Raw genomic sequence first — 17,026 nt, forward strand, 5'->3', positions numbered from 1 at the left:
CAGAGCATGCATGGGGGAGGGTCAGAGAGAGAGGGAGATGCAGAATCTGAAACAGGCTCCAGGCTCTGAGCTGTCAGCACAGAGCCCAACGCGGGGCTCGAACTCATGGACTGTGAGATTATGACCTGAGCCGAAGTTGGACGCCCAACCGACCAAGCCACCCAGGCACCCCCATCTTAATCATTTTAAGTGTATAGTTTAGTAGTGTTAAATATATTCACATTTTTGTGCAACAAATCTAACTTTTTCATTTTGTGACACTGAGACTCTATACCTGCTAAATACTAATCCCCCTCTGCCCCTTCTCTCTAGCCCTTGGTAACCACATTTTTACTTTGTTTCTATTATTTTGACTACTTCAGATATTTCATGTGAATAGATTCATGCAGTATTTGTCCCTTTGTGACTGGCTTAATTTGGTTAGCATAATGTCCTCAAGGTTCATCCATGTAGTAGCTTGTGATAGGACTTCCTTCTTTTTAAAAGCTGCATAATATTCCGTTGCATGTATATTCTACATTTTCTTTATCTAGTCATCTGTCAACGACAAGTGGGTTGCATCCACCTCTTGGCTGCTGTGAATAATGTTATGCTCTAGTCGTGCAAATATCTCTTTGAGATTCTACTTTGAGTTCTTTTGGATAAATACTCAGAAGTGGGATTGCTGGGTCATATGATGATTCTATTTTTAATTTTCTGAGGAAACTTCAGACTGTTTTCCATAATGGCTGTGCCATTTTATATTCCCACCAACAAGGCATAAGGATTCCAACTTCTCTGCATCCTTATCAAAACTATTTTTTGTTCTTTTGATAGTGGCCATCCTGATAGGTGATATCTCATTGTGGTGTTGACCTGAATTTCCCTAATGATTCGTGATGTTGAGTACCCTTTCATGTGCTGATTGGCTAGTACTTGTATGTCTTCTTTGGAGAAATGTCTATTCAAGTCCCTGGGCCATTTTTTAAATTAAGCTGTTTTTATGTTTTTGAGTTATAGAAGTTCTTATATATTCTGGGTATTAACCTCTTATCAGATATATAATTTGCAATTATTTTCTCCCATTTTGTACGTTGCTTTTATTTTCTTTTGATTGTTCCCTTTTCACAGAAATTTTTAAGTTTGTTGTAGTTCTATTTGTCTAATTTTTCATTTTGTTGCCTGGGCCTTTGGTGTCATATCCAAGAAATCCTTGCCAAATCCAGTGTTCAGAAGCTTTCTCTTTCTGTTTTCTTCTAGCTTAATAGTTTTAGCTCTTACATTTAGTCTATTTTGTATTTTTTGCATATGGCATAAGAGTCCAAATTCATTCTTTTGAATGTGGATATGCAATCATCCCAGCACCATTTGTTGAAGAGACTGACTTTTCCCCACTGTGTTGGCACACTTGTCAAAAATCATTTGGCCACAGACACATGAAAAAATGCTCAATGTCACTCATCATCAGGGAAATACAAATCAAAACCACACTGTGATACCACCTCACACTGGTCAGAGTGGCTAAAATTAACAGCTCAGAAAACAAGAAGATGCTGGCGAGGCTGCAGAGAAACGGGAACCCTCTTGCACTGTTGGTGGGACTGCAAACTGGTCCGGCCATTCTGGAAAACAATGTGGAGGTTCCTCAAAAAAGAACTACCCTACGACCCAGCAATAGCACTACTAGGAATTTATCCAAAGGATACACAAGTGCTGATTTATAGGAGCACATGTACCCCAATGTTTATAGCAGCGCTTCCAACAATAGCCAAATTATGGAAAGAGCCTTAAATGCCCATCAACTGATGAATGGATGAAGAAGATATGTGTTTTATATATACAATGGAATACTACTTGGCAATGAGAAAGAATGAAATCCTGCCATGTGTGGCAACGTGGATGGAACTGGAAGGTATTATACTGAGTGAAATAAGTCAGAGAGAGACAGATATCATATGTTTTCACTCATATGTGCATCTTGAGAAACTTAACAGAAGACCATGGGGGAAAGGAAGAGGGAAAAATAGTTACAAACAGAGAGGGAGGGAGGCAAACCATAAGAGACTCTTAAATACAGAGAACAAACTGAGGGTGCATGGTGGGGTGAAGGAGAGGGGAAAATGGGTGATGGGCATTGAGGAGGGCACTTGTTGGGATGAGTACTGGGTGTTGTATGTAAGCGATGAACCACAGGAACCTACCCCAAAAACCAAGAGCACACTTTACACACTGTATGTTAGCCAATTTGACAATAAATTATATTTTTAAAAAAATCATTTGGTCACACATGCAAGGGTTTATTTCTGGGTCCTCTATTCTCTTCCATTGGTCTATATGCCCATCTTTATGCCAGTAAGCCTCTAATTTGAAAATGCTAAAATGAGTATTCAGATGGTGTGACTTGCTAAGGTCAACACTAGAAAAAAGTAGCAAAGCATGGGCTATATTTTCTGGTTCTTAGTTTATATTCTCATACAGTAATTTGCCACATGTTTACCTTTGCTTATACTGCCCTCTTTACCTTTGAATACCTCCCTTGTCAGTGCTTCCCTCACCACACATCCCTTCTCCCTCTCCTCCTTCACATCTCCCTCTCCTTCTTCCTTTCTCTATCTCCTCCCTCCCTCCACATCCACACCTTTGCCTCTAATTCTCACTCAGTTAAAATTTTTTTCATGTTTTATTTATTTTTGAGAAAGAGACAGAACACAAGTGGGGGAGGGGCAGACACACACGCACACGCACACGCACACACAGAATCCGAAGCAAGCTCCAGGCTCCAAGCTGTCAGCACAGAGCCCAATGCAGGGCTTGAACTCATGAACTGTGAGATCATGACCTGAGCTGAAGTCAGAAGCTTAACTGACTGAGCCACCCAGGTGCCCCTCACTCAGTTTTAAAAACTCAACTCTAATCTCCATGCTCTAGAAGGCTTCCTTGATGAGCTCAAGCCTTCCTTGAGTTCATCTCCACAAGTGTACACCCCTTGAACTCTGCTTACACTGATTTACTCAGTCATCTGTATAGTAGCGGTTGTCAGTTTGCATATGTTTTCTGTCACTGGAGTGTATGTTCTACACAAACAGGGACTGGGTCTTATTTGAATATATATCCCCAGTTTCTAAACAGTACTTGGTATTTACTAGCTACTAAATAAATGTTGGATGGATGGATAGGAAGATGGATGGATATATCTAATACTGTGATAAACACTATGGTTAATATTGTCAGAAAACCTAAAATCTTAGAGACAAAACATAAACACGTGAAAAAGTGTAAATAACAGTGTGTGGGCAGTATAAGATTAAATTTTATAGGTAGTCAATAAATACTTGATCAAAGAATAATTGAATGATGCATTGGCATTTAAGGAGAAAGAGATCAGTGCTGTTGGACTAGTTAGGTAAGACTTCCTTGAGGAGAACTAGGACTTATTCTGAGGCATGTGATGTTTAGGTAGATGGAAGGAAGGGTAAAGTCAATGTTAAGGTTCACAGAGGGAAGAAGTATTCCATGAAGATAATTTAGAGTGTTTTAAGGTCATTGAGACGATGGTTTGGTTCATGTAAAACACACATGAAATGGAAGATGTGGAGGGATTTTATTGTTAAACAGGGAGGTTAGGTGAATTCTGTAGAATATGGTCAAATTTTGAGGTTTTTAAAAATAGAAATAGCATTTCTTTTTTTTTTTAATTTTTTTTTAACGTTTATTTATTTTTGAGACAGAGAGAGACAGAGCATGAACGGGGGAGGGTCAGAGAGAGAGGGAGACACAGAATCTGAAACAAGCTCCAGACTCTGAGCAGTCAGCCTGACGCGGGGTTCGAACTCACATACCGCAAGATCGTGACCTGAGCCGAAATCAGACGCTTAACCGACTGAGCCACCCAGGCGCCCCTAGCATTTCTTTTTTTAAAAAAAATTTTAATGTTTATTTTTGAGAGAGAGGGAGAGCGTGAGTGGAGAGGGGCAGAGAGAGATGGAAACACAGAATCTGAAGCAGGCTCCAGGCTCTGAGCTGTCAGCACAGAGCCTGACACTGGGCTCTGACTTATGAGCCATGAGCTCATGACCCGAGCCAAAGTCGGATGCTCAACTGACTGAGCCACCCAGGCACTCCTAAATAGCATTTCAATATAAGCTCAATCTGAGGTGTGCAGGCTGTGTTGGAGGTTGCAGAGTATACACATGTACTACATTTGTGATGATATTTTGTTTACAGACATAAGACTGTATGACTGCTTGAACCAGCATGTAGTCACTAGGAATTGAAAGACAGGATAGAAAGAGGGACTATCTCAAGGAAGAATCTGATGAACCTGGTATCTGATATCATTTGTGAGGAGGTGGCAGATTTAAAGATGATTACCATTTGGTGGCCTGATGGCAGTGAGAATAACACCCCTTGTCATGCCCTAACCATTTCTCAATTCTGGCCTTACTGGTACAACCACTTCCTAACTGGTGTGACCCCCTCAATTTTTGCCCCATTTTTCATTCTCTACAACACTGCCAGACTGATGTTCCTAATATGCAGATTAGACCATGTCATTCTCATGCTTGAACTTTTTAAGGGCTTTCCATTGTCTTAAGGATAAAGTCCATTTGTACTCCTTGGGCTGGGATCCTAAACTTTTGCCATTTCCTCCTCCCCAAATCAATCCAATGTTCTAGACATATTTAAATCAGTTTCCCAAATATACCTTTTTCATGTCTCAGTGTCTTTATTATTGTTCTTTTCTCTTTCAAGATGTACTTACCCTCTCTACTTAACAAACTAATTCTTATTCTTTAGGGTGTAACTCCTCAAGGAGCTCTTCCCTGATTTTTTTATTCACTTCCTTTGTGTGTGGGGGCAGGGCGGGTGGTGGGCATAAGCCATGAATTCATATAGTTAAATACAAATCTTTCTTTACTAGATTTTGAACTCCTTGAAATCAGGGCCAGATCATAATTAATGCTCAACAGTTTGATAGTAATAATTTAATGCTTATTGAGCACTTTATGTCATTTACCTGTCCAAGTGTTGTATTTGTATTAACTCATTTAATCTCCGAAATAACCCTTTGTGGTAGATACTATTACTGTCATTTTACAAATGAGAATACTGAGGCTTATAATTTGTTGCAAATTATATGGTTAATAACTAGCAAAGCTCAGGTTTGAACCTAGAGTCCATGTTCTTTAACTCTGTATGTCACAGTAGCTTATTATGACATTCTCTAAATGATGTCTTTTGATGAACCAAAATTCTTAACTTTGATGTAGTTAAATTTATCAGTCATTTTCTTTGTAATTAGTTCTGTATCCTGTTTAAGAAGCTTTTTTTCTATCCCCAAATTATGATGATATTCTCCTGTTCTATCTTCTGGAAGCTTTGTTGTTCTTTCACAGTTAAGAATAAAGCAATCGCCTGGAATTAATTTTTGTGTGTAGTAAAGGTATGGTCAGGTTTCTTTTTTTCCCATATTGTCCTACAATTATATATTGAAAGATTGTTCCTAACTGCTCTTAGGTGCCACATTTGTCACAAATCAAGTGTTTATATATATGAGTGGGCCTGTTTCTGGGCTCTGTTCTGTTTCCTTGGTGTGTTTATATAGCCTTGCTCTAATACCACATTTTCTTTATTACTCTATATTTGATACAGTAAACCTTCTCTCTCTTTTCCAGGAAGCCTTTGCTATTCTTTATCTTTTGTACCATTTTGTATTTTAGAATCAACTTGACAAAGTTTAAAAATGCCTTTTGGAATTTTAATTTGCTTTGCATTTAATCTATAGATTAATTTGAATAGGTTGCAGTATTGAATTTTACAGTCCCTGAAGAAATATTTCCATTTATTTATGTCTTCTTTGGTTTATCATAATTTTAAATATGATTTTTAAAGTATGATTCAATCTTATACTTACAGAAAAGTTGCAAGTACAGTACAATCCTCCTCCCAAACTGAAAGTTGCTAATTGAATGTCCCATCATCCCTGCTTTTTAAAATATTTCCTGCAAATAAGGAAGTTTTCCTCTATACATACTATACAACCATTAAAATCAAGAAATTAACATTGATGCCTTAATGCTTTCTAACCCTTAGACTCTGTTCAAACTTTTCCAGTTGTCCCAATAAAGTCCTTTATAGCAAGAGGATCTGGTTCAGCATCACATTTTACATTTAGTTATCATGTCTCTTTAGTCTCCTTCAGTCTGGAATGGTTCCACAGTCTTTCCTTTCCTTGACTTTTATGATCTTGACACTTTTTCTTTAAAGATTTTATTTTTAAGTAATCTCTATGCCCATTGTGGGGCTTGAACCCACAACCCCAAGAGTCTCATGCTCCAATGATTGAGCCAGCCAGACGCCCCTGACCTTGACACTTTTAAAGGTTATAGGCTAATTATTTTGTAGAATGTCCCCCAGTTTGTTTTTTTCTGATGTTTCTTTATAATTTGATTCAGATTACCTGTCTTTGACTCAAAGATCACAGACATGATTCTGTGTTCTTATCACAGGGTTTCAATATATCCCATTACTGATGACATTTACTTTAATCATCTCATTAAGGTGGTATTGCCAGGCTTTTGTTGTTAAATTTAATCTTTTTCCCAACTTAGTTAATATTTTGTGGGGAAGTATTTTGAAGCTATGCCAATATCCCATTCCTCATCAAACTTTCAGTGTGTGTGTGTATATACATATATGTACATATACATATATATGTATATATATATTTATATATCAGTAGTAACATAGTATCTTGTTTTACTCAACAGACTATAATTCTTTACTATCATTATTTATTTTGATGCTTAAATTGCCCTCAGTTTGGCCACTAGAATTCCCTTTAAGCTGACTTCTGTATTCTTTTTGACATGTCCCTATAATTTTCTGAGTATTTCCTTACTTTCTGGCACAAAAAAGCATTTCCTTACTTACTTTCTGGCACACACACACACACACACACACACACACACAAAGAAAAGAAAAGAAAAAAGGATTCTAGGCTTATTTTCTCCCTTCCTTCCTAGTTCTATAATCAACCATTTTTCCAAGAAGCCCTGGTACCTTTGAAAGGAGAATGGCTTTCAGAAATCAATACCTGGTTTTAGGTGTATTTGGCACTGTTAGGTGTCATGGGACCCAGGATCTCTCATAGCTAAGAAACATGTAAATGTTATATACATGCATGTGCCTCCATGTCCATATTTCCATATGTATTTATTTATATAGCCAAAACCATGAGTTCATACCGATACCTCCATTTCCAGTCTCACACCCCAGAAATCATTCTGGTTTTCTCGCTTACATTATTTGTAACACTATTTTCCAACAGTGAGAAATCCTTTATCCTTGTTGTGTTTACTTACTTGGCCAATCCTCCTGTATGTAGTTCCTATCATTACCTACTTTGTGTGAATATCATCCTTACTCCACCCAGCCTTGGAAACCTTGTGCCCACTTGACTCTGTCCCCTGCAATGTGGACTCCCTCTTCACCTTTCTTGTCTTCTGACTCTTCATGCTGGACTCTTCCACTGTGTAGATTCCCTCTTCATCCTGTTTTGGGCTTTGATGCCTCATGCCACATTGTCCATTGGTATGATGTACAGTAGTGCCCCTTCATGCGCAGTTTTGCTTTCTGCGGTTTTAATTACTCACAGTTAACTGTGTTCTGGAAGCAGATGATCCTTCTAACATATTGCCAAGTCAGTAATGGCCTAATGCTACTTCATAGTGCCTGTATTAATTTACTTCACTTTATCTCATCACATAGACATTTTATCATCTCACATCATCACAAGAAGAAGGGTGAGTACAGTACATTAAGATATTTTAAGGGGCGCCTGGGTGGCTCAGTCAGTAGACCATCTGACTTCGGCTCAGGTCACGATCTCTCAGTCTGTGAGTTTGAGCTTCGCATCAGGCCCTGTGCTGACAGCTGAGAGCCTGGAGCCTGCTTCGGATTCTGTGTCTCTCTCTCTCTCTGCCTCCCTCTGCCTCTCCCCCAACTCACGCTCTGTGTGTGTCTCTCTCTCTCTCAAAAATAAATAAACAATATTAAATATATATATATATATTTTAAGAGCATTCATGTATGTGAGAAACGGGCCACATTCACATAACTTTTATTACAGTATATTGTTATAATCGTTCTATTTATTATTAGTTACTGTTGTTAATCTCTTACTAATTAGTGACCTCTTACTAATTTATAAATAAACTTTATCATAAGTATGTATAGGAAAAAACACTGTATATATAGGGTTCATTACTGTCCATGGTTTCAGGCATCCACTGGGTGTCTTGGAATGTATCCCTTGTTGATAAGGGGTTACTACCGCGTGCCCTCCTCATCTTGCTCAGGCTCTAATGTCCTGAGCTGAATCTTCCACTCATTTGGTACAATGATTTTAATTAAACCACAGATGCTAAAATGCTTTTAATTAAACCACAAATCATTTGATTTTTCCTCTAATGTTCCTTTTCCAGGATTCAATCCAAGATCCTGCATTACATTTAGTTATGGCAGTTCCTTATTCTTTTCTTGTCTTGGTTTTGGGGATAGATTCCTGTGAGTCATTGCTTACATACGACATCCAGTGCTCATCCCAACAACTGCCCTCCTCAATGCCCATCACCCACTTACCCCCTCACCTGTTCCCCCCCCCCCATCAACCCTCTGTTTGTTCTCTGTATTTAAGAGTCTCTTATGGTTTGCCTCCCTCTCTGTTTGAAACTATTTTTTCCCTTCCCTTTCCCTCCCCTCCCCTCTCCTCCCTCCCCTCCCCTTCCTTCCCTCCCCTCTCCTTCCTCCTCCCTCCCTCTCCTCCCTCCCTCCCTTCCTTCCTCCCCTCTCCCTCCCTCCCTCCCTCTCCTCCCCTCCCTCCCTTCCTTCCCTCCCCTCTCCTTCCCTCCCTCCCCTCCCCTCCCCTCCCCTCCCCTCCCCTCCCTGCCCCATGGTCTTCTATTAAGTTTTTCAAGCTCCACATGAGAACATATGGTATCTGTCTTTCTCTGGCTTACTTCACTTAGCATAATACCCTCCAGTTCCATACACGTTGTTGCAAATGGCAGGATTTCATTCTTTCTCATTGCCAAGTGGTATTCCATTGTATATATAAACCGTATCTTCTTTATCCATTCATCAGTTGATGGGCATTTAGGCTCTTTCCATAACCTGGCTATTGTTGGAAGAGCTGCTGTATGGTCAGTTTTTAGAAATATTCTGTGTGTGCTTGAAAAGAATGTCTGTTTCACATTTGTTGTGTGTAGTGCTCTATGTATGTCCATTGGATCAAGTTTATTCATCAGGGATTATTCATATTTTCTAGATGCTTACTAATTTTTTGTCTGCTTCATCTAATTGGGAGATGAATGAGTTGTATTAAAATCTGCCACTATGATGGTGGTGTTTTGTCTATTTTTCCTTATATTCTATATGTTTTTGCCATATACATATATTTTTGAATACGTATTATTAGCTACATATAAATTTATATTTATTGTATCTTCTTGATGATAAAATTCTGTTGCATTTGCAAAGTGAGCCTCTTGATCTTCTGGTAAAGTCTATTTTGTGTGATTTGAATAATATCAACTTTTTTAGAGTTAGTATTTCTATGGTCTGTCTTTTTTTATACTCCTATTTTTAATATTTCTGTATCCTTATATTTAATGAGTATCTCTTGTGTCATAAAATCTTGTTTAAAAATTCTTCTTTTTCTAATTGGAACATTTACATACTTCATTTATACCTAATTTAATTATTGGTGTTTTAGGGTTAAAATTTTACCATTTTACCATATGTTTTCTTTTTGTCTTGTATTTTGTTTCTTTTTTTTCTTTCTTGTAAATTTTTGGATTATTTTTCATTACTGATTTTTTTATTTATTATGTGGGAAGTTAAACACTTAACCTTATAGTGATTACTCTAAAAATTACAACATAAATCTTTCAGTTATCAAAATCTAATGTTAATTGGTAATTTTATCTTCTTTCCAAACAATGCAGAACTTTAGAATTCTTTAACTCCATTTTCTCTTTCCTACTTTATTTTCAGTTGTTTGTATTTAATTTTATATGTATTTAACTTCACAAGGTATTATTATTTTATGTAGTCAATATGCATTTAGTTTTGCCCATGTACTTACCATTTTTTTTATTTTTATTATTTTTTTAATTTTTTTTAACGTTTATTTATTTTTGAGACAGAAAGAGACAGAGCATGAACGGGGAAGGGTCAGAGAGAGGGAGTCACAGAATCTGAAATAGGCTCCAGGGTCTGAGCTGTCAGCACAGAGCCTGACGCGGGGCTTGAACTCACGGACCGCGAGATCATGACCTGAGCCGAAGTCGGCCGCTTAACCGACTGAGCCACCCAGGCGCCCCAATGTACTTACCATTTTTTAACTGTTTTTTTCTTTCTTTTTTTTTTTTTTTTTAGGTTTTTATTTAAATTCCAGTTAGTTAACATACAGTGTAATACTGGTTTCAGGTGTACAATTTAGTGGTTCAACACTTCTATACAACAGCCAGTGCTCATCACAAGTGCCCTCTTTAATCCCCATCACCTATTTAACCCATTCCACAACCCTCCTCCCCTCTGGTAACCATAAGTTTGTTTTCTATAGTTACGTCTGTTTCTTGATTTGCCTCTCTCTCTCCCTCTTTTTCTCTATGCTCATGTGTTTTGTTTCTTAAGTTCCACATATGAGTGAAATCATATGGTATTTGTCTTTCTCTTTTCTCTTAGCATAATAATATACTGTCACTCCATCCACATCATTCTGGCAAGATTTCATTTTTATGGCTGAATGATATTCCATTGTATATCTATTCCACATTTTCTTTATCCATTCATTAGTTGATGGACACTTGGGCTATTTTCATAGTTTGGCTGTTGGAGATAATACTGCTGTAAACATTGGGGTACATGTATCCCTTTGAATGAGTAAATACCTAATAGTGCAATTGCTGCATCATAGGGTAGTTGTATTTTTAACTTTTTTGAGGAACCTCCATACTGTTTTCTAGAGTGGCTGGACTAGTTTGCATTCTCACCAATAGTATAATAAGGTTCCCCTTTCTCCACATCCTTGTCAACACCTGTTGTTTCTTGTGTTACTGATTTTAGTCATCTGACGGGTGTCAGGTGCTATCTCATTGTGGTTTTGACTTGTATTCTTGATTATGAGTGATGTTGAACATCTTTCCATGTGTCTGTTAGCCATCTGGATGTCTTCTTTGGAAAATTGTCTATTCGTGTCTTCCACTCACTTTTTAATTGGATTATTTGTTTTTTAGGTGTTGAGTTTGTTGAGTTCTTTATAATTTTGGATACTAACCCTTTATCAGATATGTCATTTGCAAATATCTTCTCCCATTCCATAGGTTGCCTTTTAGTTTTGTTGATTGTTTCACTGTGCAGAGGTTTTTTATTTTGATGAAGTACCAATAGTTATTTTTGCTTTTGTTTCCCTTGCCTCAGGAGACGTATCTAGTCAGAACTTGCTATGGCTGATGTCAAAAAGATTACTGCTTGTGTTCTTCTCTAGGAGTTTAATGGTTTCATGTCTCACATTTAGGTCTTTAATCCATTTTGAATTTATTTTTGTGTATGGTGTAAAACAGTGGTACAGTTTCATTCTTTTGCATGTTGCTGTCCAGTTTTCCCAACACCATATGTTGAAGAGACTGTCTTTTCCCTATTGGATATTCTTTCCTGCTTTGTTAAAGATTAATTGACCATATAGTTGTGGGTTCATTTCTGACTTTTCTATTCTGTTCCACTGATCTATGTTTCTGTTTTTATGCCAGTACCATACTATACTGTTTGATCACTACAGCTTTGTAACATAACTTGAAGTCCAGAATTGTGATACCTCCAGCTTTGCTTTGATTTTTTCAAGGTTGCTTTGACTATTCTGAGTCTTTTGTGGTTCCATACAAATTTTAGGATTGTTTGTTCTAGCTCTGTGAAAAATGCTTATGGTATTTTGAGAGGGATTGCATTAAATGTGTAGATTGCTTTGGGTAGTGTAAATATTTTAACAATATTTGTTCTTCTAATCCATGAGCATGGAATGTCTTTCCAGTTCTTTGTGTCCTTTTTAATTTCTTTCATCAGTGTTTTTATAGTTTTCAGAGTACCAGTCTTTCACCTCTTTGGTTAGGTTGATTCCTAGGTTCCTTATGGTTTAATATACTTACCATTTTTGTGACTCCATTCTTTCCTGCTTCTACCACCTTCCATCAGACATTATCCATGTAGGCATGGAGAATACCTTTCCAAATTTTCTTTTTCTTTTTTTTTTAAGTTTATTTAGAGAGAGAGAGAGAGGGAGGGAGAGAAAGGGGCAGAGAGAGAGAGGGGGGAAGAGAGAATTCCAATCAGGCTCCACATTGTCAGGGCAGACCTTGGCATGGGGCTTGATCTCACAAACTGTGAGATGATGACCTGAGCTGAAATCAAGAGTCGGATGCTCAACTGACTGAGCCACCCAAGTGCCCCTCAAATTTTCTTTAATGAGTGTCTGCTGGTGACAAATTTTTAGTTTTTTTGGTCTGAAAATGACTTTATTTCATCTTAGTTCCTGAAGGACGTTCACCAAATTCTAGATTGGAAGCTATTTTCTTTTATCCATTAAATATAGTACTCTGTTGTCTTTTGGCTAGCATTGTTTGAGAGTTTAGCTCAATTGCTTGCTCAGCTTTAAAAAAAAATTTTTTTTAACATTTATTTATTTTTGAGAGACAGAAAGAGAGCATGGGTGGGGGAGGGGAAGAGAGAGAGGGAGACAGAATCCAAAGCAGGGTCCAGGCTCTGAGCTGTCTGCATAGAGCCCGATGCAGGGCTCGAACTCACAAACAGTGAGAACGTGACCTGAGCCGAAGTCAGAAGCTTAACTGACTGAGTCACCCAGGCGCCCTGCTTACCTTTTTGAAAATATTTTCTATCTGTTTGACTTACTGTCTTTTATACTGATAAGTTTCTTCTGATCTCTCTTCCATTTCTCTAATTGTCTCATTAGTTGATTTATTCTGCTGTTAAACTCATCCACTGAGTTTTAAATTTTGCTGACTGTGTTTTTTTAAGTTTATTTATTTATTTTGAAAGAGAGAGAGCGTGAGTGGGGGAGAGAGACAGAATCCCAAGCAGGCTCTGCACCATCAGTGCAGAGCCTGATGTGGGGCTCGAGCTCACAGACTGTGAGATCATGACCTGAGCCGAAATCAAGAGCTGGATGTTTAACCTTCGGAGCCACCTATATGCCCCTGTACTGTCTTTTGATTTTCATTAATGTATAGTTTTGTCTCCTTGTATACTTGGCTATCTGTACTTATGTGCTAGACATTGTATCAAAAAATTATTTATAGAGATGATTCAGCAGTTGAAATGATGTTATCTTCCTACAGAAAAGATTTTGTTTGCTTTTGTTAGCCAGGTACCTAGAGTCACTAATAACATGGGGTTGTTTTAATCCATTTTGGGCATGAAGATTTTTCTTTGCCATTCAGAACTGAGCAGTTAATTTAATTGTTTTATTCTTAATCCCTCTATTAAGTGTAGCCCCATGACACCCTAATTGAAGCATGACTTATTCACTAGAGACCCCACTGGTGGTGGGCCTTGGTTTCCAACTTTTGCCTTGACAAGGCTTTTTTTTTTTTTTTTAATAGACTATTTTTTAAAGCGGTTCTTGGTTCATAGAAAAATTAAGCAGAAAATACATAGAGTTCCCATACAGCTCCTGCCCAAACATACTGACAAAGTTTTTAAGTACGTTGCTCAGTCTACTACTACTTTGGTGGAATTTATAAGGAGAGAAGTGGCCTTCAATATAAGGCTTATCTTCTAGATGTTTGTCTTTTAGACTTTGGCCTGTTATTTCTTTATTACCTTGTTATTTTCTATTGTCTCCAATCAATTATTTTTTAGTAATTTTTCCAGCTTTTCTAGTTGTTCTCAGTGAAGTGTAGCTTGCTATTACTGACCATAATTATTCCCTTTGTTATAAATTGCTGCAAGTGGATTGCATGTTTAAAAAGGATAGGAAGATGAACCTATTAAGAAAATGGCACAACTAAAGCCTGTCCTATTAGTATTGAGGTTTAAAATTTTTACTTTAAAACATAAAACTGTCTTGTAGAAATTAGCGGTTTAATTTTTATAATATTTTATTTCAGCTCGCGATGCTGATGAGCGAGAGAAGTGGATCCATGCCTTAGAAGAAACAATTCTTAGACATACTCTTCAGCTTCAAGTAAGAGTCTTTACATAGCTTCTGGATAGTTCGTTAGTTTTTGTTTGTTTATTTTCTGTTTTTTTAAAATAACTGTGATATGATATAATGAAAATTTCTTATTTCTGAGTTGCTTATTCTTGCCTTTATAGTGTTATATCAGTAAAGGTATATTCCTTTTCTTCTGTTTTCTATGGGGTAAAATACTGATTTTTATTTAGAAATAAGACAGTTCAAGGCCATATTCAATGTGAAATTCTGTGTTAATATGTACCAGATCATTTTTAAATTTAGTATCTATGATTGGTTATTGATACAACTAAATTATGCAGTAATGTATAATAATACATAAGTACTGATGAGTTGACCTACTTTTCTTGTTACTGGATTTGGCAGTTACCATATGTGTTAAGTAGTACTCTTTGGGGTGAAAGTAAAAGGAAAAAAAAGACAAATTGGGTTTAAGAAAAATGTAAATCTGGCTGAAATGTGGTTTGAAGTAGGCACTTAATGTCATGAGGACCCAAATCCACCATTTCTATTTCTAGGCCTCATTTCTTCTGGAGTGCCTTTATTTTTAGATAAGTTCTTTTTGTTGTAGCAATTTCAGCCTCCCATTGTTGAGATGTACAACATACTATCAGGAAAATATTGTAGGAACTCCCAATTCCACAGAAGGTTATTGTTCTTTCTGGACCATAGTAAGACCTATAGGATTAGTGCTGATCACCTTATCTCCAGTCATTTTCTTAATCCTGACCAATCACAATTTCACAGTCACGTCTTTCACTCCTGGAGCTGGGCTGTTACCTGCTTCACCAGAAACATTGCTTATAGGGTAGAAGATGGTGCCCACCAAGCAAAGTCATAATAGGGATAAAAGATGATAGATGACAAAAACAACAAATGTTTACTCCACCATACTGCAGATAGTTTTCCAAGTTCATTCTTAAATGAAGGAGCTTATATTATGGCATTGGAGGATTTTGTTTTAATTATTTTGATTTATAGGGTTGAGTTGTAGAAAACTGATATTTAATAACTCTTTTTCTCTACTGATTTTTGTCCTGTACCAGGAACTGGCTTGATTATACAAAGTGGTATATAGGGCATTGCAGGTCCTACAAGGTGGAAACTCCTCATCACCTGAAACTGTTCAAATAGAGACTTAAAAAACATTATTCAAGGATGTGGCTATTAAGAGATTATAAGAATGAATATGGAGTTGAACTAGGAGATCTGTAAGTTATTCTTTGAGCTATGCTTTTTAAAAGCAATTTCATAATTTCTGAAGGCTTGCTTTTAGGCGGTTTTATAAATGAGTGTGACATCATTTTAGGAAATTTGTGATTCAGTAGGAAGACAAGTGTTTTAAGAATCCTATTAACCTGAATGCGGCAGATGAGATTCCCTCCATGGTTGGTGAGACTGACATTCAATTCAAGTCCCTCTGTGATCTGTTCTCAACTTGCCTTTCTAGACATTTCTACCATTATACCTCTATGTCAACTTTTTACTAGAGTGCTGCTGCTGTTTACTTAATTTCCTCTGAATGCATCTTTTCATTTCTGGTCTCCACATTCTTGCACATTATGTTTTCTCTCCTCTCTGAAATGCCATCTGCCTCCACTCTGCTTTTATATACTGGCTTTTCTTGAAAGCCCAGTTCAGAACTGATCTCTTCTGTGGAGCCTCCCCTGACTGACCCCTTCCTAGCCATCCCCCAAACTCAAAATGATCTCTTTCCTTCGAATGCCATACTTGTCGCACAATTCACTAAGTCCTCATGATATATATATATTTTTGGTTTATCTTTTAAAGTATGTGTTACTCCAGCTTCCCCAATTAGGATGCAGACTCTTGAAGGTCGGGTACCTAGTTTGATCCATTTTTGGAATTTCTGAGTTTTCACTCAGAAGAAGTAACAAGAAGAAAAGAAAAATTTTAAAGTCTTAGACTCTGATAGCTTTGATATTTTAAAATACATGTAATACAAGAGAATATATATTTTTAAATAAAGTTTATGTATGCATAAGATAGGACATTTAGAAATATGTAAGTAAATGTTAATTTGATTGGCAAAAAAGTAAAGATTTTCCTCCCAGAGATAGTGAAGTGTGGTGAAGAACTTGACTCTGGAGCCAGAATGTCTTGGTCTGAATCCCAGTGCCACCACTTAGGTTTAACTCTTTACATTGAACTTAGTCTGAGTTCCACTGTCCTCATCTATAAAATGAAAACAATAAAAGTACCTACCTTTATAGAGTTGTTTTGGTGATTAAATTAGTTAAATGCAAATTTGTTGTAATCATTCCTAGCTATAGTGAGAACTTGATAAATGTTAGCTGCTATTACTAACACAGCAACTGCTCTCACCATTTTTACTCCCAGTACCTGACTGACATTCTAAAGAGTGCTTAATAACTGTTAGTTGGATGAAAAATAATTGAAAGAATTAACAAAGAAACAGATGATGTATAGGTTGCTTTTCCATTGCTGTTTATCGAGTACTTTGAGATGTATAGTGTACTATTAGGCACTATGGAGTAGGCACTCATGGAACTCTCTTGCAAATGGTCACAGGAGAAGGCTTTACATGTCTTCTTTTTCCATTGAATTTCATCTCTACTTTAGCCATTAAGTGATACTGCTTTGGCCTTGTTGTTACTGAGGGCTGCACTACCTCCATAATATTGAATTTAAAAGTGTTTTCTCTTTGACCACAGTTTTCTTACCTTTACCCTCTATCACTTTACTTCTTCTGAACTTTTCTTATTTCGGTCTGAGCTCTACTTCGTTTTTTCTGGC

General features: G+C 37.1%; 1 protein-coding gene across 6 annotated transcripts in view; it reads left to right on the forward strand.

Moving 5' to 3' along the window:
- The window catches only part of OSBPL9 (oxysterol binding protein like 9), a 190,957-nt gene that overhangs the window by 98,341 nt on the left and 75,590 nt on the right, over positions 1 to 17,026 (forward strand). For all 6 annotated transcript variants that reach the window (XM_015070892.3, XM_015070901.3, XM_015070916.3 and 3 more), the window contains one exon: positions 14,163 to 14,239. In XM_015070892.3, coding sequence (XP_014926378.2) covers positions 14,163 to 14,239 — 77 coding nt within the window. The remainder of the gene's footprint in view (positions 1 to 14,162; positions 14,240 to 17,026) is intronic.

The sequence above is a fragment of the Acinonyx jubatus genome, chromosome C1 (assembly GCF_027475565.1).
Source record: "Acinonyx jubatus isolate Ajub_Pintada_27869175 chromosome C1, VMU_Ajub_asm_v1.0, whole genome shotgun sequence".
NCBI lineage: Eukaryota > Metazoa > Chordata > Mammalia > Carnivora > Felidae > Acinonyx > Acinonyx jubatus.